The following is a 24,795-nucleotide window of genomic DNA, read 5'->3' on the forward strand; positions in this document are numbered from 1 at the left end:
ATATGACAAATTGCACACTGGCTCTTAGAGCCCCACTCAGAAGTGACACATGGCCCTCTGCTCAGATTTCTTCAGCCAAAGCAAGTCTCATAACTACGACTATCTTCCAAATCTATTCTAAACAAAGTGTTACTTAAGTAGTAATGTAGTTTTCACCAGGAAAAAAAAAATGTAGTATGAATTTGAAATTTTTGCCTGACCTTGACTCCCAACTTCACTTTAGAAGAGATATGCTGACCTTAAAGCAGACCCTTAAACTGCACACATTAAAGAGTAAAAAACCAAGACAAAGGTATGCAGTTGCAAAATGGCCATTTATTGCCTACAGGGGAAGGAACGGGAGGGAGAGAAGGGGAAGTACACAGGTGCGAGGAAACAAGCATATATTTAGCCCTATACATCATGTGTGAGCAGTACCCAATCTCCAAAATGGAAAAAAGTATTTTGTCATCTGACATAGTAGTTAAGGTTCTTAAGCACCTCCCTCCTGAGCTGCCACAAGATTTAAAAGGCAGGACTGCTTTGTTTAGTCAATGTTCACATTAATGAAAAAATACTACCACCCAACTGTGTCCTTTTGCACGCATATTTTGTACAGTGTCTATTGTGAAAAACATCTCAGCTGAGCAGTTTGGTCAAGATACAGACCTCATCAACTGTTTAACCGTAATAAATAGAAAAATAAAGCAGCTGGTGATTTTGTCAGAGAGAATGTGTTCCGTAAGAGTAGAACCACTTTCTCCGGGGATGACAGAGTGTTAAATGATTAGGACACCACAGAACCAGGCTATCAAACATTAAACACTAGTAACCCACGATTACATGGCACTTCATTAAATCTTCTGATTAAAAGAGAAGGAAGAAAATCTCAGATTTTAAATTGATTATTAGAACACGTTAACAAATTGATTTAGGGCTTGGCTTTTTCTTAGGACAAAAGCAAAGTAAATACACAACCTAAAACAGTAGAATCTGTCTTGGAATAGCATCAATAGAAACTACCAAGTTTGCAAGGAAACTTACCAAAACTTCTTGCTCAGTTTTAAACTCATGTGCTTTGCTTTCCAACCATGAAATTAGTTACAAAAACACTTTAGAGGCCACAGAATGACTCAAATGTATGCAAAACAATGGAGATTCATTTAATGCCAAGAAATTAAAATAAATGAGCCCTTCCCTATTCAAATGGTAAACTGAGTGGAAGAGTCAGTCATCTCACGGACAATTAGTTGGCACTTGTTTTATGGTTGAAAGAAATCACAATAGAAAAAAATATATAAATTAATCCACGGTGAATTTGACCAACACCCTGGCCCTTTCAGAGAGAAAAGGTACATACACACTCTCCAAAAAACCCCAAACAAAACCCACCTCCCTCCATGCCGCCCCACTCCACTCAGACAACAAAACCCAAAGGTGAAACATTCATCCCTCTCAAAATATACTAAGTACTCCAACGAATCCTACCCTTCAGCTTCTCCTAGATGAAAGAATTGCTTGCATGTGGACAACTGTACGAATGCCCATAGTGCACTTCTCAGTGCTGCTGGTGTTTAAGAAATTTGCCACTCACAACACTGAACAATTCCACACCCAGTGTGCAGCAACACAGCCATCCAAGCCACACCCCCAAAACCTGGCAGAGCACCGCTCAAGAATTTCAAAGGTAAGGAAATATATTTTAAGCAAATTAAGCACAGAGAAAGGACAGTACAGTTTCTGAATAAATACACACCCAGACTACTGCATCACTTACTGCGTCAAGATTTAAACAAGTAGCGGGAAACTAAGCCTGTTCGGTGAGAAGCAAAGCCATTGTTTGACACATCAACGCTGAGCCAATTGTGTGAGTTAACTAATTAAACAAATGTGGTACATATAACCATTGATAACTTGAAAGGAAATAGTCATATATCAGTAATTAGGAACTAACACAAAACTAAAATGAGCAAGAAAGGACCACTTCTGAGAGGGCTACCGTGATTCTTATGCTTTCGAGTTAAAAGTGACAGACATACAAATAGGGAAATTATCTAAATTTGGGGAGACTGTTGTAACAAAAACAACAACTAGTAGGCGCCAAACTATGCCTTCTGAAAGTTTCTGGAAGCTGAATACACCCAATGCTACTGTGCCAAAAGACTCATATCACTTGGCATTTGCAAACACTCTTCATGATGTGATTTATTTCTGATGACACAATTTCTCGTGTCAGTACAATGCTACTAAATTTTATACCACTGCCATAGAAAATTAACATTTAATATGCAGAAATGTCCTTATTTCACATGCTCTGAAAGTGAAAATTATTTTACTTAAAATTCCATTACTTCGATGTCATAATGTTTGTTGAATAAAACCTCAACATGCTTGTTTTCCTTTGGTTCCAAGAATAACCAAGTCTAACCAAACAAACTTATGCCAAAAGAAATTACTAACTAGGCTAATAAAGCTTGCTTTTCCTGGTATTTCCCTATTTCTTATAGAACTTGTGATTTAACAGAAAACTTACACAAGGCATCTGGTTAAAAACAAGAAACATGCACGTTCTCCCTTACCACCTTCCTGAAAAGAACTACCTTTTTCTTTCTGTGGATCTTGTTCAGAACACCCTGCAGTATAGGTATAAGAACCTTCTTTTTTCTTTTAAGCTTTAAGGTGACACACAATGAAGATGTATCATGTTGTAAAACACAAGATGTTTTTGGCATCCTGTTCTTAAACAGATTACAACTTTGGTAAGTAAACCAGGTTAAGATGAACTAATTTACTTAGGTTTGAATTCAAATTTAGTAATCATGATGCTGTTAAAAAATTACAATCACTCAAAGCAACCATAAGTATAAAAGTTCTCATCTGTCTACAAATTCAAAACTTTAAAGCTCCTAGCTTAGAAAAATATTCTAATTTCCCTAGTTAATTTGTGTACCAATAATTCACAGAGTTCTACAAACAGGATACAGTTCAGAAGGAAAAGGTTAAACAAATCTTCTACACATTAGAAAGGTGTTCTTTTTTTTTAAGGGGGAGGACAGGTAGAAGAGAAAGACTACCTTACCAATGTGAGAACTCACATTTCTGTGAGTGCTATTTTGAAAATGTGCACTAAAGTCTTTGCTTGCTAGGAAACCATTATTCTCAGGGCCTGCCAAATTTATCAGAAACTGATGACGTTTTCCGTGACTGAAGCTACTGATCAGTCAGTGCATTTTACAAAGCTATTAAAATCCCTCAGAAACTTAGAATACAAGACCTTAGAAACAAAGAAGTAAAAGTACTGGGGACACAGTCCATTTTTATTGCTAGAAAATCTAGCCTTGGATTGGGAATGAAGAACCATATGCCTCTGGTTCCATCGAAGAACACATTTAACCTTTTTTTTTTTTTCTTGTGCTTTCTCTATTCTTTGCTATTTGATTTGAAATTATACATGGCACTAGTGATTTTTAGAAACTCTTGGAAATGCAAATACAAACTTAATCTTTCACCCATTTAATGGTAGATACTTAGGAGATACAATTTTAAAATGGAACACCATATGATTGCCCGTGTTCCAGTTTTAATGTGTCACATCCTCAATTCTAATACAACCCACCGTAGAATCAAGTGATATGAGCCTTCAGGATCTTTCAACTTTCTCCCTTGCTTCTCTGTGATTTAATAAGTAACTTTAAAACACCAAATAGGGACAAATAAGAAATGAAGCTTTATATTTCTGCAAACTACAACACTAAAACACAGTGGCTTCTGTAATACATTCACACAGGATGCTTATTAGTAAAATTAAATATTTGCCTATGAATAGCAGAAAAGTAATTTGAAAAGAAAGAGCTTGGAACAAGGCAAATGGGAGGGAGGAAAAGCTGGTCTCAGAACCCATTGTGCCATACCTGACTTTAACATGTGATATTCAAACGAACGTTCACACGCCTTACATCAAAGAAATGAAACAAAAATATTCAGCTACGTTGTACAAAAATTTTTTTACATAAAACATCATAAATCTTGAACAGATTTACTATATTTGAATTCTAAAAAGTTGCCTATAGAATGGTGCTGGGATTCTGTTCTCTGCTTGCTTTTAGGCAGTGCTGTTGCTTAAAAGTTGACACCAGGCACAATATTTTAAAACAAAGTCAACAAGCAAGGAGCAGTACGTGGATTTGAGCCTTTCCCAGATGTCAGTCCTGAGGATGCTGCAAGACTCCCCATCAAAATGTGTAAAGCTATGAGGCGGATACTGATGCCTGAGAGAGTGAGTGACGACATGCACTGTATGACTGCTGTAATGCCAAACAGTGCAGTTTTCCCCTCCTCAAACAGCACGGTTTCAATAAATTTAAAGAACACTCCAGTTCTTAGAAAAATACCAGAAATCATATTTAACAGTTAAAAAAAAACATTATCACAATCTAAAAATGCCCAAATTTTCTCTTATCTTCAGATAAAATATGCAGCAGCCCCATGGCATAAAGCTTATTAACTTATTCTGAGAACCAGAAAGTATATGAGCATAAATATTTTACTTTCACTGAATATATACCATATGTCATTCACCTCTTCCTTTTGGCTTTTCATGTCAAAGGTCCAAATGGCATGTGTTTTTAACAAGACAATACTGAGGAGAGCAGCATTTCTGATCATCTGAATTGGCAGCTCAAAACAGATACCACTCCTTTTACAAAGGGAACAAAGGGTGAAGGGTGTGTGAAATTTGGGCAGTGGGCTGAAGGGAAACCGTGCACATGAAATTTGGGTTACCATGCCCCAAGTGTGTTTGCCACCCAAAACAGAACACAATTACCTACTTTAACAGAGCTACTACCAACATTTACTAAAACCACATTAATAATACACAGGATAATGAATGGTTTGAAAGAGTGCATTTGGAAGCAGAGAGAACCCAATTACACACCTTCCTGCAACAGAGTGCCTCAATCATACACAAAATAAACTTAAGCTGTTTACAATGTTTCCCAATTTTTTTTATTTTTCCCTCTACATTTAACTATTAAAAAAGTTTTTTTTATTAATAAATGGGCTCCTCTGTGGTTCATATACAATCATAAGTGAACTTTAAATTCCATTTTATACAAACATCTCAAAAAATATTGGGAGTGAAGTATGGTAAGAAATATTGCTCACATTGCTAATTAACATGCGTAGATGAAAGGAGGAAAATGTTTTGTTAGTGCATATACCTCCAGAGCAGAAAACCCACCCAAAACAAAAGATTTAAAATAAAACATACAGTAGCTGATTACAAAAAAAGGTAATGTCCACAAAATTAAGTTTTTCATGCTATTCTACTTTCCAGTACTATGTAATCAATTTGCATGGCTAGATGTTGAATGCTTGAGGTATATAAGAAGGGATACCTGCACATTGAGGAAAATCTGTCATCTTAAGGGTTGTTTCTTTGTTTATTTTGTTTATTCTGATATCTTGACATTTTTAAAAGAATATTTTATTTACATCAAACTTCACTCAACTACAATGACATTCCAATTATAATAGATGACAAACAACGCCTCTATCACTAGGCACTTTTAAAAGGGAGTTTAGGCTTTACAGAACCCTTCTGATGCAATCCCATATATGACATTACATCAACCCACCTCCCTCGTCGCACTAAAATTACCCTTCAGGGGAAATATCATATTATGTAGCCTGATTAATTTACTATGGAAGAAATTAGTATAAAATGACCACAGGAAATGCATCATTTAAGACTAATAAAACAGCCTAAGATGTCAGGTTTGAAAGAGGAGACAAATTGTATATATTTAAAACTAATTAAATAATTTAAATTTGACCTGTACTTTATATATTAGTGAAACACAAATATAGGCTATTTTCTTTTAAAATTTCATTCACATAATGGAAAGTTTCTTGTTTATTAAAAATATCACATTTTGAGACTAGAAACAGTAAAGTGCATGAAAAGTTTAAAATATAAATTTCAGAAAACTCTTATAGCAGCAAAAAAGCAGAATAAAGAAAAACTTAAAAACACAGACACAACCTTTTCCTGTTACTGTGCCATAATTAACATCAAGTAGCCAACCAATTTTTCCCCCATTAAATGGTATTTCAACCACTGCCTCTTGAGTCACAGATTTTCAACTGGCCCCTCCTGGGCGAAAAAAGGATTCTAACATATCTAAAGAGCATCAACAGTTGGGAATAAACCAGTAGCTTCTTAATTCAACCCTGACAGACAACGGAAACAAAGATTAAAAGCATATAATGGCCATTTGGCAACTAGAGTCAGGAAAAATGATCCAAGGTTTTCAACTACTCCCTGTTCTCTCTCCCAAATCCTTTCCACTGTCACCTCAAAAAGCCAAAACCAACAGCCACTTGACCTACTCTGGGAAACACATGGAATATTTGTAGCTTTCTTCTTCTAAAACTTTGATCAGGGCCTTTTCATTCGGTAGTTATTTTTTAAACATTTGACCATAACAGCAAAAATGATACAGATCATATAATATCTGTTTTTTCCAGCACAACCAGGCAGAAAAGGGTGGATGGAAACAATAAAAAATACTGGACACTAATTTTGTGGGCATCCTAAATAGACCAAATTCTATTTTCAAGATGTGTGGCAGTAGAAATTACCCGTTGTTTTCCTATAAAGAAACTGAACAGACAGGCTTAGAATTAACACTTCTAGTAAGGTTATAACTAATAGGGGAACAAAATACAGAACGATTCCTCAAAAAACAAAACAAACAAATAAAAAAAACCAACCAGCACTTCCCCAACAAATTGTTGTGTGCTGTTAAATGCTTGATTTTGAAACCATATTGTGCAATCACCTTTCATTTCTCAGTTTTTCTCATTATGGCTAGTTTATGTACAGATCTAGCAAATTTAAGTGCTTTGTTAATGTGCAAATGACTGGGGAGCCAAAAATCAGTTTGTTATCATGGAAAACAGAAATTCAAGGCAGTTTCCTGCAAGGCATGCCATCATTCAGTTTAAAATCTTTTATTTATAGTTTTTAAAAACTGCCTTTCACAAAAATGAAAAATGGTTGGCTCACTTGAAACCATTCAAAAGCAAGTATTTGTTCTGGAAAAACAAATACCCTGTTGTTGGGCCTTGGATTGGTGATTTATCAATTATGAATGCTGACTCCTAATATAATATGAAGAAGGTCCAACTTAAAAACATGTTAAATTAAAAATTTGGAAAGAGAGTGATAATACTTTGGTTCCAGCCCTAGTGCCAAATGATACCAATATGCACAAAATTGTACAAAATCTTATAGCAAACACATAATGAAAGGAACCTGAAGAAGCAGCTTAAGGATGGCCATACTTCACTCCTACATACTTTGATTTACAACTGTACAGGTCCACAGTAACAGATCCCCGTCTTTGCGGGGCAGTACTCCACTACCTCCGATTAGGCAAGTGAACACCATTGACAAGAGGCAGGAGTGGAGGGTGGAGTTCAAGTTGTGTTAACAGTGAGAAGTGGTCTGAAGGGATGTGAGGGTGTGGACACCCAGTGATGTTGTTCTCAACCAGCCATTGAGGATCTAAAGGCCCCAGGACACCAAGCACGTTCATATGAGTCTTGGAATAGAAAATGTAGTCAATCACGCCCTGAAAAGAGATTGGGAGTTGGGAAAAAAAGAAAAATATATGCTTAGATAAAAGAAAAACTTAAGATATATAAAAGAACAATTCATAATTTGTAAAAGCCAAATACCTGAGTAACCTGTATTTCTGGTACACCTGCTGTCTTCACAATGGGTCAAATAGAGCTCAAATCTTGAATGGGTATTACATGAAATAAAGGTGGCTGGACAGGGAAACACAGTACCCTAGTGGAATCTTAAAGCCTTGCACATGTGCATAAGTGGTAAGCAAATTGAGAAGCTAAATAAGCACACCAAATCATGTCTAGGCATCTTTAGAACTGGCTTGCTTGGGTCAGTGAAATCTAATTTATCAGTATAAACAATATGGAAACTGCACTGACTCTGTTACAATAAACAGAAAATCAGAATATTTATACAAACATATACAAAGTTAATGAAAAGTTATGACAAGAATAATTCTTGTAATGATAACTGGTATGATATTCAGTTATTTGTACATCAATCAAACACATCTGAATGAAGCCACTGTAAAGCATGTTTTCAGATTTGCTAATCCTAGTTCAGCTTTCCCAAATTTTATACATATATACAAAATACTGCACATATTTAATCCGTTCTTAAGTTTAGAATATTCATTTTCACAAATCCTGGTGTACTATAAATTCTGGATTCCTTGCTGAACAACAGTACCTCAGGAAAAAACATTCAGTAAAGACCTATCTATGTATTCAGTTGTATCTCTCAGAGCTAGATGATTCGGTTTATCTGATCAGTAAGTTTCAAAACTAGTGTGCTTTTTTTTGCCCCAGGCTATGTATGCAAGAGCGTGAAGTCAGATTTCTTCCTTCCCACATCAAGAGAGCCTGAGCCCAAGTATGAAGAAAGAGTTCCACACCTGGAAATACCTATTCATAAATACTATACACAGGGAGTTCTAGCTAATATTTTTAAATGGTATCACAGTGAAATGGGCTACTTTATTAAAAGAAAAAAAAAGAATTCAATGAAAAAAATTATACTGTGAAATTTCGGAAACAATTACCTTAGTTTGCTGATTTTGACATGACCAAGACCAAAACAACAAAACAGTTCCTTTGAGGGAGAGGGCCTTATTCAACATTAGATACTATAACCTTACTTTACCACAGATTAAGGAACCTACGTGAATCCAGGGGAGTACTTTCTGCCATTAATGCTCCAAATCCAAATAGTCAAGAAATATTAGCGCAATGTATTTTTATCCCTTCATTTTGGCTAATGCCTAGTTTTGCAGTGACATTTTAGGAAAAGGTTTGACAAGAGTTTCAGTGGTTTTACTTTCTTTTATGAGACCACCCTTTGCTTCAGCAAACACATTTAAAACATTTGTGTTTTAAACAAAACACAAACAAAACATTTTCAGTTAGTTATGTTGAATAAAACCTCTTATATCTTATCACTTTATTATAAAGTAGCATTATGCACATTAGCTACTAGAGTCAGAGAATCCTTTGCAAACATAGGCCCCAATAAAGATGTTAAACATTCCAGAAAGTAAGAACTGGAGATATCACTTGTAACTGTTTTCTTGGTTTGAAACATCCAGAGTAAAAGCTCTTATCCAAATCCTTAGCAAGTTCATGTCTGAACTCGCCCAAGTATTTATACATATATACACCTGGTACACTGTATCATATTCACAAAGAAGGTTATAGACTAACGATTCTTAACCTTTTCTGATTCAAACTGTTTCTTTTTTTAAAAGATCATAAAAAGGTGGGAAAAGTCTTTATATTAGTAAAGTCTATAGGTAAGTCTATAGAAGTGTATATGAGAAAAAAGTAAAAACAATGAAAATAGTTTGAGGTAACGTTATGCTAAGTTTTGTTTTGTAAAAGAATGCGAGAAAATTATACACTATAAATTTCACAATGTGTAACAGAAAGATTTACTACTTGACATAATAGGAAAACTGTCCTTCCTCTTTTCATTAAATGGTTCAGACACACCCTTAGATTGGCGCGGGGCAGGAGGGGGGGGCAGGTGATGGTGAAAGCAGCGGCAAGTTTGAATTAGGCTGTTTATTCAACTTATCTGATGTTACGAACTGAATGTTTGTGTTCCCCCCAAATTTCTATGTTGAAATCCTAACCCCTAACCTGATGGTGTAAGAGGGTGGGGCTTTTGGCAGGTGATTAGGTCATAAAGATGGAACCTTCATGAATGGGATTAGTGCTCTATAAAAAGAGACCCCAGAGAGCTCTCACTCCGCCATGTGAGGATGCAATGAGAAAACAGCTGTCTGCAACCCAGAAGAGGACCCTCATTAGAACGTGACCATGCTGGCACCTGATCTTACACTTCAAGCCTCCAGAACTGTGAGAAATAAATTTCTGTTGTTTTATAAGCCACACAGTTTATGGTATTCTGTTATGGCAACCTAAACTCACTAAGATACCTTGTGTACAAGTAATTCTCCTAACTGCTTACCCTTCAAGTCATTCCAAATCAGTTCTAGATTAAATGACTCTGAGTTCTAAATACCACGTTTCTACATTTCTAATTTATTTGAGAACCAAGTAAGTAAGAAATGCTAAGTCAAGTAAACAAAGTTTAACAGTACTCCATTGATGCAATGGCAGAATACTATACTTCGATCTGTATTTAATGCTAATCACATGACATTTTTACATTTGATGTTACCTATCCCTTTTTACCAACTGCCTTCAATATTGGCACAGCACTAATTACATAAAATGTTTTGTAAGAAATTGAAAAGTTTATTGTCTGCTACTTGGACCAAAAGCTTAATTCTCTCTAGTCAGGTATGCCCTTAGTTTGTTCTCTGATCATCCTTCTTTTCCATCCTATTCCACCCTCCCATCCATCTATCCAGCCAGCCAGCGTTATTTATCCTCCCCATTCATGCCTCTCTCGCACGGATTTACAGTTCTGCCATTTCTCATCCTATCCTACATATGCTAACATCAAACACTCTCTGAACCATGCACTTTTGGTTCTTTAACTGTACTTCCTTAGACAACATAAATGCTTCAATAAGATTCTTTTATTCACTTATTAATACATGTAAGTTCTTTTGAAGGAACATCAACAAAAGATTTGAAAACAACTCAGACGATCGAGGAAGATGGCTTAGATTAATATTCTAAACATTATTTCCCTAATTTTTACTTTGTGGATAAGGTAAAAGTAACCTTTATAAAAGCCTAGTTAAGGTAGAAATGATTTGGTCTTTTTACCTATACACAAACCAAAAGAACAATAAGAGTTGTAGAATTACTGAACACTTATTTTAAGGAACTTTATTTTAGGTTTTCTGGGTTGCGCTGTGCTGGCAGAGCTGTATTATATACCACTGTATAGGATTTAACCTACAGTAATCTGTGTATCATTAAGTCCCGAGGTTTTCCTTTAAGCTTACACAAGAAGCCGTGGTGTGATAGAGTCAGCTAGAACTTGCTTTCTTAGCACTTCATCCCAACTCTGTGTTCAATGGTATGACGTTGGGAGCTTGAAATCTACTACAATGGGAGTGCATGTACCGCAGAAATCAGCAAACACTACAAATTCGGGCTTCTTTTTTTTCTCAGAAAACTGATTATTAAATATTTACCAGCACATTACTGCATATGAGTGATCTGAACAAAATCAATTATCTCTGAATAGTATTTTCTACTCTAACAGCAAAAATACTAAAATTAGATTCAACTTCTAAACAATTCTTTTCCACTTCTTGATTACAAAAACTGACCAATAACATAAGCACACAAATTTCCTTTCTTCCTACTATCTGGTTCTTGGAAAGGGGCTAACAAGCACTGAAAATGGAAAAAGGTTATCGGAGATGTGTAAGAGCCCAATTCATAAATTTCCTTTGGTATTTTATTAAATTCCCCATCTAGGATTCTTACTCCTAACCACTTTCTAGCATCTACATTTTTTCAGGATAGTATAAGACTTTAGGATAGATGCCTGAAATGCCAGAAAGTCAAACAAAGGTACAATAGAAGAGCTACAGGCAGAGTGATTAGAAAACTGGCAAAGGGAAAGGGACTGACTACAGAAAATCACTACCAATCAATGTTTCAAAAGAACAACTGGTTTTGTACAACTGGCCCTCTAATTTTTTTTTTTCTTATTTTGCAAAAAAAAAAAAAAATCTTTCTTGTCCTTTTACTAAGCTGGAATGGTCTACTGCCTGGGCATTGATTAGTATGACAACATGGATATAAAATAGACCCTAAGCACAACTTTCTCTAACCCATCTCACCAAGAAACCTGGAAAATTTAAAGATAAATAAGATATCAATGGAAAGTACTAAGAAAATTTTGAGGGAATACTCCACAAATTCATTCAAGATGAATGTAGCTATATCAGGTTGCTTATTATTTGGATCCCTACTGAAAGTTAGGGATGGTATGGACAAGTGAAGATTAACTACATTAATAAATATAAAGTGCTTTTGAACAGTGCCTGGCATACACAAAGTAAAGTATTTCGGAATTTTTTTCCATTATCATGGTTATTTGAAATTCGAACAAATAAGGGTTCAAAGAGAATTCTCAAGTCAACAATAACCACCACAAAACCTAAGAAACCTCCTTACGTTACATGCACACGTAGCCAAGACATTTTGAGAATGTAAAAAATCCTGAAGATTACACTGTTAAGCATAAATAACACATATCTTTCTTGTCACGTGTTTGCATTTGACATAATTTCTGTGCCAACCCAGAGGCTGTCACTTACTTTGAAATCAAAGGTGTAATTGGTGTAAGGCATCAAGTTATTTTCATAGGCGCTCTTCAGTTGGAAGCCATGTGTGATTCTCCCTTCTGAGCTTCCATTCTTTCCATTGCAGCTGAAGTTCATAAGACACTCATTGTACCTTAGTTCCTTGAAGTCTTTATGGTTGTCAGCTACTCCTCCATTGCTTAAATATTCCACGACACCTAGTAGAATAAAGAAGGAAGAAACACTACCATTTAGCACTTAGACCTTACAGAAGATTTCATGGCCAAAATCTGTTGCCAGGTGCATGCACCAAGTTCAGAGTGGTTTTATTATACTGAATATTTACTTTTACATATGAAACTGCCTTTTTGTGGTTGATGCTAAAAAAATCAAATACCAGCAATTTCACATGGTTCCATCAAACTGAGGTGTATTTGCCTACTCCAGAGCAAAATATCCTGATCACCCAGAAATATCTTCAGTTCTCTTAATGGTTCTTCAAGCTGAAGATGATTCCCAGGGTCTAGGATGGCATTCACCAGGAGGGTCTTGACCCTAAATATTTTTAGAATGTTATTGCAAAGCACTATCTCTTTAGCATTTCAACATTCTATGCAGTCCATCAACAACTTCTGGAATATGTAAAATATAGCATACATAATAAAAAATTTTAAATCATTGACAATAAAAATAGATTTTGCATCTTCAACACTGCAATGTCTAGCTTCAGCTAGGCCACATCATTCTTTGTTTTGAGCTGCAGTGACACTAAACAGTACATTATACGCTGGAGGTATACCACTTGCTCAAAAATATTAGATGTGTCTAAAAAGCTGAAGAGAGCAGAGGCATTCAGAAAAAGCTCACCACTTCCACTGAATAAGTAAACATGAAAAAAGTACCACAACCCTTCTTATGAGGATGATGATTACTAAAGTTTGTCAGTCATCGCTTTCTATTTGTGATCAGGAATGACAGCAACATATGTAATGAATAAATGATGAGCACAACATCAGTATTGTGAATAGTTGAAAAGGAGCTATCATTTATCTAGCAGTTACTACTTGCCAGGCACTGTTGTAAGAGCCTTACACACTTAAACCTTACAAACAACTCTATGAAGTGGACAAAATGATTATCCCTTTATTTAAAAATGAGGAACTTAGCTATAGATTGCATAGCTCCTAAGTGGCAGAACCAGGATCCAGCCCTGACAGTCTGGCTTGAGTCAACTTGGCATGCTGTGATGCCAAATGATAGCTCATTGGCTTAACCAAATCAAATGAGATGGGGGAAACCTGTGCTTGAGAGCAATTTACTCTAAAAAAGAAAAGGATTAAAAAAGGAGGACATAGTTAAGGTGTCAATGAGCCTAGGGGCTGAATACAAACATTTGTGAAAGGATGATTTCGACATTTATTTGCTAAGGAGAAAAAGCAAAGGTGTTTTCTAGATTTGAGACTTTTATTAATATTACAGTTGTAGGCATTTGGGTTATGTTATATTTATTCTTGAGTGGTTATTTTAAACAATTTAAAGTAGCTTATTGAAAATATACAAAATTTAGAATATGCCTCAGTAATAGCAAAACTGATACTATAATGTTTTACATTTGAATTTTAATATCTAAGTGCAGAACTGATTTTTTACAAAGATCTAAAATAATTTAAGTTAGGACATAAAGTAGTTAAGTGGAGCTCAAGAAGTAATGTGAAATCCTAAGATAATTTTGATTACTCTTCTGCACCTAATATCAGAATTCAAGCATCATTTAATGAATTCACTTAAAGGTTGCCAACATTATTAAACTAGATAGCTACCTGTGCTGAATATTTTCTGGTTGCTTCTTCAGGTCACCCTTCTCCACTGCATTCTGTGGGGCAGGAGGCTGACCTTTACTTGCATCAACTGCAAACCCCTCCCCGCTCTAGCTTCTAGTTGGATTTGGTCAATGGACAGCAGTGGCGAGAGATCAGAGGACAGTAGCAGAGTGAGGCAGGGACATATATTCCCCTGGCTTGTCAGTTTGCAAGGGATTGATCGCATCCCAATTCAAATCCATCACTCCCATTACATGGCCCTCTCCTCGTAACTATTTTTTCCAAGTTTTGATAACAACTCCCACCACTTTTCCCCCTTAGGTGTACAGGTGGTGAAGGGTCCCTATCTCCCCTAGTAACAGGGTACTGCATCACTCATTGTTTTGTGTCCCTAACCCTGCACACATCTTTGGAAATAGCTTAACTAAATAAACTCTCCTCAATTACTCCATGTCCCATTCCTGGGATTCTTACTGATACACTCTCTAATTTAGAAGAGAAAGTCTCTACTCAAAAGTTAAGAGCTAACTGACCTTTCAACTAGAAGTAAAAACAAAACTGAAAGCGAAGAGGAAATGATGTTATAAATACCTGAATCTGGCAATGAGTTAAGATCTGCACATAGCACCAGCGGGATGGAATTAGGATCTGCAGTTGGGCTGCCAGGCCTACTTGAGGCTTTCTCCAGAATGTTTTTAACCTCTGAGACAAACATCATGGTCTGAATGAGTTTCACATCAGAATACTCTGGGTCCCAATGCATGTGGGCATTTGCCACTATAAGCAGCTGTTTGTCTGCAGCATGAATAGGCTTCATACCTAAATTTAAGCATTAGGGAAACAAAGGTTAAGATTATACTTTATGTATCAAAAAAGCAGTATCTTAAGGTTTTCTCCCCCAAACCCATAACCACTTCTTTATTCTTTCCCATTCATTTATATTTTCCCCTTTATCTCATAAAGTAGTTCTTAGAAGCTAAAGTGCTGAGATTCTGGTAATCCCAACATGGGGGTCGACAAACTGCAGCCCATGGGCTAAGTCTGGCCAACCACCTGTTTTTGTACAACCTGCATGAGCTAAGGCTGGTTTTACATTTTTAAAGATTCTACCAAACATTTTTTAGAAGATTGTGATAGAGGCCATATGTGGCCCTCAGAGCCTAAACTATTAACAACCTGGCCCTTTACAGAAAAAGTTTGCCAACTCCTGCTCTCTACCCAAGTTAGGAACTATACTGTGATGTAACCAACAATTAGTTAGAGTACCTTGATTTGCTGAGCTTAGTGTGAACAAGCAGCTTAAATATCTCTGTCATTTAAACATCACAATAACCTAGTGAGGTAGGTTTTCAGTTACTTGAATCACCTAAACCTTAATTTAAGTTCTTCCTACTGCCCAGTACGTATTCACCTTGCATTTCCTGAGCACACCAGTGACAGGGTCAGCAGTAAGAGGCAGTAACATTATATTAACCTATACAAAATAAAGTAAGGCAGTGAATTTGCTATGAATCTGCTACCAAAACAAATTCATACCACACACCCAAAAGAAGTAATTTAAAAATTGAGAATTAGGGAGTAGTGTGCTCTCAAAGTCTGGACATGGGTTTCAGACTTGGCTTTATTACTAATTACTAACCTTTATTTCTAATCACTTAGCCATTCTGGTGTTCAGTTGAATACCTCATTTGGACAATGAGGTATTCAACTATAAAATCTCTAAGGTTATTTTTTCCCCTAAAATACTGTTTTATAATTCTGTCAAAATAAATATTAACATGGTGGATGAGGATAACACATTAAAAAACTTGCCCTTTCAAAGAGGCCATAAGCACCTCTGAAGGGGCAAACTGTGAAAACTGTGTACTGACAGAGAAAAAAAGTGTCCATAAAGTTTTTAAGGCTCAAAACTCAATATGCATGGTACGATGCCATTTAAATAAAACTATACACATACACGTTAGTAATGTGTAAAGAATGACTAAGAGTTACTCCGAGAGGGTATGAATAAGATGAAGGGACTCTCACGTTTTACTCTATATACTTTTGTACTGCTGGAATATTAGATACATACAAAATTATTTTTTCTATAGAATTTCTATAAGTATCTCTTAACATTTTCTATTAAAAAGATAAACTCTGCAGAAAGACCTGATTTTCTTAGCCTACTATTTTGGTAAAGTTTCCGTCTTACCAAGCTATAATTATCTTTAATGTTGAGTAAACAAATAACTGAAGTATCTTTCATATGTGACAGAAATGGTCATTTTTAAAGCAATCTGATCGTTCTCTAAGCTCTCTTCTTTCCCTAGGAGTTTTACAGTGTCACTTTTGGCTGTAGATTAAATGTTCACTACACTAAATATTAAAAACTTGCCCCTTCAAAAAGGCCATAAGCACCTTCTATAATATTAAATTACTCTTCCAGGAGTATAAGAGAGAGGTATTTCAGAATGTGAAAGTTTTAACTATATAATTTGTAATTACTCTTCTGCAAATTAAAAGGAGAGTAAAACTAAAAGAAATTCAATGTTCGCATTACCAGAAAAAAAGTACCAAACTTTTGAGAAGAATGAGACTGGAAAGGACATAAAAGTCAGTAAAAATGGAGAGGCTACAAAAGAAGACGGAATTTAAAATCTCACATCAAAGACTGATTGTCTTTGATGATGGATAACCTGAAGAACAGTGAGAAAAGGAGGTTTGACAGATATGCATGGTCTGAATAATTCTATCAGTACTTAAGGCAAAAATCTTTTCTTCTACAGGTAGAAAAAAAATCATGGACATATATACACTACCAAATGTAAGGTAGATAGCTAGTGGGAAGCAGCCGCATAGCACAGGGATATCAGCTCCGTGCTTTGTGACCGCCTGGAGGGGTGGGATAGGGAGGGTGGGAGGGAGGGAGACGCAAGAGGGAAGAGATATGGGAACATATGTATATGTATAACTGATTCACTTTGTTATAAAGCAGAAACTAACACACCATTGTAAAGCAATTATACCCCAATAAAGATGTAAAAAAAAAAAAAGCCCTGATGTGGTCTTGACACCTTCTCCTTGCTCTTACCTAAAATATAGTTAAGTAAACAATGAAATACTGAAAGGCAGGCAGTAGAGAGGGGGAAAGAAAGGTCTGGATATGCAAAGTACATAATGAGTTTCTTACTTTGAAGGAAGCTATAAATATCTAAAGTGGAAAACAAAAGTACCAGGTAGATAAAAGATGCCGCTCTTACCCTGACAATGACTGAGATATAACAAAGAAATTAGAGAAACTGTGCCAAGTACTTAACCTTAAAGACAAAAGATTTCAGTCAAGAAGCTAAAAATATGGCTGAAAGGAGAACCAAATCATCATAATTTCCAAATTCAGCTTAAAACTATTCTTATTTCGAATAACCTTTTGGAATTAATGGCATAGTAAAGACTTTTCTTTTTACAGATTACCTGGCAAGTAATATTCCAAGATATAGATGACGTTTTACACAATTAGTGCTATTTTCCAGCCTGTTTCCCTTAACTTTCCTCAAAAGACAAGAAAATAACTACGCAATAAATATCAACAAGACTCACTGCACTTCAGATGGTGTTTATTTTTTGTAAGAATATTTTAAACTGCACTCACCTGCTCCAAATAGTTCTTTGTGGACCTCTAATACCACAGCGACACCAATATTATCTTTTGTCATCACTCTGTTCAGCATAGCTTCGGATCCATCTGAATTAGCCATTGCCACTTGGTTAAATTCCACTGTATGCTTCTGCACCAATGTAAATCTAAAAGGTACAATGCATTAGTATTATGTTATTAGATAATTGGACTATCATGCTAAAAGCCATTAAATGAAGGGAGCACAAGATATAGATGCTACTCATTGTCTCCCTAGTCACTTTCTAGCTGCAAGAGGCCTTGTGATATAGTTCTGGCCAATGAGAGGAAAAAGGTCTGATTACTGTAGAAACTTTCTTGGAAGTGCCACCTAGCAAAGATGGTGTGTGTGCATGTATGTGTATGTGTGTATTCCTTTACCCTTTTATATCTCTGCCCCTGTGGTGAGAAACAGGAGGGTAAAAGACAGCCCACTCTGAATGGAGAAGCAGCTGAACCAGTTCTGGACTGCCATTTTTGGATTTCTTGTGTGAGAAAATTACTCTCCTCCTACTTCTTTAAGCTACTGCTGGGATTTTCTGGTATTCAAAGGTGAACACAACCTTAACTAAGTCAGCAGATCAATAAGAAAGAACAGCAAGAGGGAGGGGATATGGGGATATATGTGTACGTGTAGCTGATTCACTTTGTTATACAGAAGAAACTAACACAACAATGTAAAGCAATTATACTTCAATAAAGATGTTAAAAAAAAATAAGAATAAAATCTACCTACCCTGTTTGCAGTTTTATTCTCACCACATCAAGAAATCTGTCAAAGAAAATGCAGGGACACACCCTTACCTCGGCTAAGTCGAAGCCGATTTTTCCATCTGGCTTTTACTAGAAAGCTGGAATTAGGTGAATGTAAGTGAACAGAAAGAAAGATTCTATAAGATGAGGAATGGCTCTCGCTGTGATTACAGCTTCTGCATCTGCACTAATATTTCCTTTCCTTAGTGCCAAAGTAGGTATTGTAGGATTTAATAGCATTGAGTCTAGCACTGTCATTTAATAGCAGTATGACTTTGGTCAAGCCATTTAACCTCTGTCAGCCTAGTTTTATTAAGTTTGTGGAGTATTTATAAACAACCAAAACCTACTAAATATACTGTCTACGTTTCACTAGGTTTTAAGTGGAGAAAAGACATCTTTGCTCTTATAAAAGGTCCCCACCCCATCTTCCTCCTAGCTTTGAAAGAGAAGCCTGCACACATTCCTTCAAAAATACTAACATCTTACTGTGTTGCAGGGCACTGCTAGACGAAATAATACTCCTCTCCTTGCTCCAATTCTGAATGTCTCAGATGCTCTGAGAAGAATAAAAGGTCGGGTCAGGTGCCTACTCCTACGCCAGAGTGATTAAAGGGAGTGTAGTTTGCACCCTCTACCTTAAAGAGGAGATATTTAAACTGAAACATGAAGGATGAGGAACTACCGAGGTGAAGAATGGAATCAAGAGCATTCCAGACAGAGGAAGAAGTGAGAGATCCTGGATCAGCAAACAACTTTGTATGTTTATAGGTTAGAAAGGAATGGAAGGGTAGAAATGGTGTTGGAGATTAAGAGGAAGAAGACTGACTGAACAGGTTCGAAGCGGGGAAATGTTATTATTTGATTTATATTTTTTAAGATCACTGCAGCTGCATTGTAGAGAATGAATTACAGGAGCCACAGTTCAGGAATTATGAGAACAATTAGAAAGTTTCTGAGGTTGTTTGGATGACAGATGATGGTGGCTTAGGCTAAGGCAAGAGAAATAAAGAGAAGTAGGCAGATTCAAACTAAGTTCTACAGACAGAATTGATCATCCTCCATATCAGACTTTTAAAAATGTCTTTAAGCAGTGGAATACCTTTTTCAAACAATTTCTGGTAAGATTCTTATACATAAAACATAAAGGCAGTATTAGGTTTAAATAAATCAATCACTGAAGATGATGTATCTGTTTTGATGATTATAAAAATTTGAAATCAGAGGGTATAGATGATAATTATAGTCATATCAATCTCAGTACCCAGTTTATTTCTCTATTCTGTTTTGGTTACACAGCATTAATAATAAAAATCCTGATTCACACAGACACACAGATATAAGTGGTAAATAACTGACTTTGAACTCAGAAAAAGAAAGCAGGCAAAAACTCAATTCAGAGGTCTGCAACAAGTCAACTAAGCAGCATATCAGGAACATGTTATCAATTTCCAAAGTGTTAAAATCTGATATTTGAAACATCTGAGTGAACATGTTATTTTTAAATTACAGTTTAATTATTTGTATTTAATTTTTGAAATATCTTGTAAATATTAACTCTTAAGGCTTATTTATAGGAACCTAGGGTTCTGTAGGAAAGTTTGAAAATTCTATTTAATAGTTATATTTTTAATATTGGAATATTTTTGTTCTACCAAAGTCAGGCTATTATTTGGTAGGGGTTCTAATAATTAGATATTCTCCCCCCCCACATCTAATATCTAATTATTAGAACTAATATATCTAATTATTAGAATTGTCTAATTATTAGAACTGCCTTCCCTAACTAAAATGTTTCCCTGTATCTTTCTTCCATCAAAACTAGATCTATATCATTTCTTTACAGGAATATGGAATTTCTTTTCCATTTGACACTACTTTAAATATCATCCCCAAGTCTTCTCAAGAAAAGAAATTATCAATTCTTTATATGATATATGGTGTAAAACAGTTGCTCATTTGAAAAACTCAAGTTCACCCAAAGGTGCAGTACCTAGAGCTGGGCAAAAATGAACTACTGCCTTCCTCATTTTGGACTGTATTTTTGTTAATAAAGACTGAAATTGCACTTGGGGACAGCCATGCTATTTATAAGCCAAATAAGTACTAATATATATCTAAAACTTTCTGGTTCTTTTAGCTCTTAAACCAGGTCTCTTCAGTTCTGCATTTATAGATGCTTAAAAACAAACAAGTGAAAAAATGATTTTAGTAAGTTACCTGTTTACTATGGAGATTTGGGGATGAGTTAAAAATATAAAGAAAATTTCAAGTCACTTGCAATCTAACACCCCCATCAACAAGTCAATATATTTCCCCAGACTTTTCTCCATGCACGTGCACACAAACATTTTTTATACAATTAGAATAATACTCTAGGTCTATATTAATGAACATTCTACCATGGATGTTTCCCTATAAAATACTATATGTTTCAAAAATCAATTTTTATGGTTGCATTATAGTCCACTATATTCACCATAATTGAACTATTCTGTGTTGCACATTTACTTCTGATATGAGCTATTATAACTAATGCCGTTAGTTATAGTAATTAACATTTAGTTTAGTAATGAACTTTTTTGCATATAAATATTCTTCTGTGCTCTCAATTAATTTTACCTCTTCCTCTTTCCTTTCCTTTAATAATCTAAGAGTAGCAGACTTTATTTCTGTTGAGTATCATTTCATGAGCTTCTGCCCATTATTTCACCCATTCAGATATTAAGGGTACTTGGAAACTACATTCTGTTTTTCCAAAAGATTAAATATCCCTGCCAGCTTTTCAGTTTTTATAAATCTTATATGTATATATATGTCTTCTCTTAAATAATCAAAATTCTCAATAGGACAGTACAAATAATAATAATAAAAAAAATAAGGGGCCCGTTATTGAGGATCCACTTTGTATCAAGACCTGTGATAGGTACTTCATACATATTAGTCCTAAAATTTGTTAAAACTTTGCAACGGCGTGGACATGAAGAGATGCTGCCCAGATTCCTCATCAATCCTTCAGGAATTGCTCCAGTTGCAGAGAGCTGCCTCACCAAGGTCAAGTACTTCTAGGAGTGGCACGTATCCAATTACAGATCAAAAGCAAAAGATAAAGGTCTGGGGATTTTGGTCCCTCCTGGGTTAACTCTCACAGGCCATTTCAGCTCTAAAGCTACAGGGTGGGGTCAGCTGAGGCTGTCCTGGTCTGCAACACAGCTCTACTCTCTATGCTAATTTCTGCTTTTTCCCCTTCCTTTCCACAGCTGTTGATCCTTAATAAACTCCTAAACACCGAAGTAACTTGGAGTCTTCTTTCTGGAGCACTCAAATTGCAATAGACAGTATTACTATTACCATTACGAAGATGAGGAAAACTGAGGCTCGCCAATTTTTTGAAAAATGAAGTGGTTTACTTGTCCCCAATATATTAGAACTTTTCCTATACACCAATATTTATGCCATCTATTGGGTTGGCCACAAAGTCCGTTCGAGTTTTTCTGTAACATTTTATGGAAAAAACCCCAACGAACTTTGTGGCCAACACAATACTCCTCTAATCATACTTTGGCAAGATATTTTAATACTATGGGGACATGGGATATAATTATATTGATATGGAAACCTAACTAGTTAAGGCACTTTAGTGACTCTCTTGGCTTACCAATCTCTTCTTGGTTTGCCAATCTCCTCCTTACCTGGTCTTAGTCTTTCCACTTTGAAAATAATTCTCCTCAACAGAGACCATGAAAGCAAAATAGAAGTTGCACACCTCTGGTTTTTTCTTGATCGTCAATTAGTGATGGCACAAGCCACACAGGTATACCCCTTTACAGTGCACACGTTATTTAAAATATCCTCCTCGTTGCCTTAACACTTTCACCCGATTTTCCCTTTTTCTTAATTTTCATGGCAAAGAACATAGGTTCATAAACTCTTTTTCTTCAACACATACTTGGTTATTGACTTTTTTAATCAAAAACAACAACAAAAAAAAACCCCAAAACAAAAAACAGTCCTTTTAAAACGAATCCTGAACAATTACCCGGTTCATTAGATGCCTCCAACTACCCCTCCAACTTTCTTCCTCATTGTTAGTATAATTTATAATTGTATTGCCCTAGTTTTGACTTTTGAAACTTCCCAATCTTCTTGAGGTATCTGCTTTATAATGTCTTTGGTTTCAAAAAGTTCAGAAAAATAAAACCAGTTTTCCTAAATAGAGCACATGTCATTATAACTTACACCTCCCTCCTTGGGGCTTAGAGATTCTAAAAGGGTCAGAGTTATACGCTCAATTTTATTATTTCAGCTTCACCAGTAGTTGAAGAACCAAAGAGATAGTTGAGAACTAAGGAAAAGAAAATTCCTTCTTTCCAGTGAGAAATAAGAGCATAGATATACTCCTTGAACCATAAGAACTTTTCAGGGACTCTGCCTTTAGAAAATGAGATTTCTAGCACCAGTATAGGGAGTTATAATCTCCTATAACTTATCTTGTGTTTATTTTATTCTATATTTATAATACATTTATAAAACAGTAAGAAATAGTTATCCATATTCTATCCACACTACTTTAGAACAATACTACTTCTTACTTTCTCCCCTCCTACCTACAACCAAATAACCTTCACTCTGCTTCTACTTTCTGTTAACTACGACCCTTTCTGATCACGTTAAACTCACTCTTAAACCTAAACCAAATAGAAGTTTTTGTTGTATATTCAGCATAAGATGCTATAAAATGTGTTCTGAGGTCCTTTCAAGTAATCATGGGAGTGCCAGAAAACAATCTGCTAGAAAAGGTAAGCTTAGAGAGTGAGATAAACAGGGAAGAAAAGAGGATATTCACCATCCTACCTATATTTGTACAACTCTTTTAACCACTAAAAGCATTTTCACATTCTTGATCATTTTAGCCCCATAAGAAACCTCTGAAGTTAGGCAGAACAGTTATTATTATCCATACTGGAAAGGTAAAGGAAACTGGCATAAAGCAATAATTTTATGTTTCAGATTAAATTAATGGGAAAGCTAACACTGGAAACCAGAAACCACAATCTCAGATTTTAAAATTCTAAACACAACCACCACCTATGACAGAAAAAATTAGTAACTGAGAAACTAGTAAGACAGGATTATCACAATAGGTCATTTTGGGACAACACTATAACCTCTGAATGACCTCTTCTCAACCACAAAACCACCTGTCATAATATAGAAGGAGAAACAAGGACTTGGCCTTACCTGGTACCTCTGAGACAGACAGCAGAGGCAATACAGTAAGGACTAAGCACCATGACAACCTAGTTCCCAGTCCTATTGGAAGAGACTGCCTCTTCACAGTGTAATGGTCACACTGTTCTAAAACTGCTGTTTTCATCTTTCCCTTTCTCACTGATTTGAAACAAAGCATGATCAGATCAGAAATGCTAACCTCAGGAAAAGCAAGTCTAGATCTGGTTTCAGCTCCATTTTTCAACATTTTGGATTTCTTCAAATTGCGTATCGGGCTCCAAGACTCCATTTCTACTAACTGTTTAGTCTATAGGATAAAACATGGGAAAGAGAAACTTTCCGACTCTAAAAAACTTATCTATAATAACAGTCTCTTCTTACACACACACACAAAATACAGACCTATATGTATATGTCTGTTTTATAAAATATTTTGCACTGAAGAAAACACTTATTAAGATAAAGGACAAAGAAAAGGTGATCTCTGGCATCTTATCAACCCAAATTTCCATTTTCTGGTATCTTTATGCACCTAATTACCCAAAAAATGATGTTCATAATGACCAAAAGGTGCTACCAAATCTTGAAGTGCCTTCTGAATCCCCAAAGATTAAACTAGAATGTATATAATATAAAGTATAATGTATACAATATAAAATATAGGGGTTGGGCTTCCCTGGTGGCACAGTGGTTGAGAGTCCGCCTGCCGATTCCGGGGGCACGGGTTCGTGCGCCGGTCCGGGAAGATCCCACATGCGGAGCGGCTGGGCCCGTGAGCCATGGCCGCTGAGCCTGCGCGTCCGGAGCCTGTGCTCCGCAACGGGAGAGGCCACAACAGTGAGAGGCCCGCGTACAGCAAAAACAAAAACAAAAAAACGATATAAAATATAATGTACTCTAATTCTCTGAATAATGGTCTGTGTCCCAGCCATTACTAAGCAATATACTATCCTTCCATCATGATGGATAAGAGATTTTTATT

The 24,795-nt window shown here is 35.9% G+C and overlaps 1 protein-coding gene across 4 annotated transcripts in view; it reads right to left on the reverse strand.

Annotated features, from left to right (window-relative positions):
• Positions 1–295: 295 nt before the first annotated feature.
• Positions 296–24,795, reverse strand: part of CNOT6L (CCR4-NOT transcription complex subunit 6 like) — a 119,458-nt gene continuing 94,958 nt past the window's right edge. For all 4 annotated transcript variants that reach the window (XM_067736336.1, XM_067736335.1, XM_067736334.1 and 1 more), the window contains 4 exons: positions 17,805–17,956; positions 14,765–14,992; positions 12,369–12,571; positions 296–7,619 (listed from right to left, as the gene is read on the reverse strand). In XM_067736336.1, coding sequence (XP_067592437.1) covers positions 7,407–7,619; positions 12,369–12,571; positions 14,765–14,992; positions 17,805–17,956 — 796 coding nt within the window. In that variant the 3' untranslated portion in view covers positions 296–7,406. The remainder of the gene's footprint in view (positions 7,620–12,368; positions 12,572–14,764; positions 14,993–17,804; positions 17,957–24,795) is intronic.

Source organism: Pseudorca crassidens, chromosome 4, assembly GCF_039906515.1.
Source record: "Pseudorca crassidens isolate mPseCra1 chromosome 4, mPseCra1.hap1, whole genome shotgun sequence".
Lineage (NCBI taxonomy): Eukaryota > Metazoa > Chordata > Mammalia > Artiodactyla > Delphinidae > Pseudorca > Pseudorca crassidens.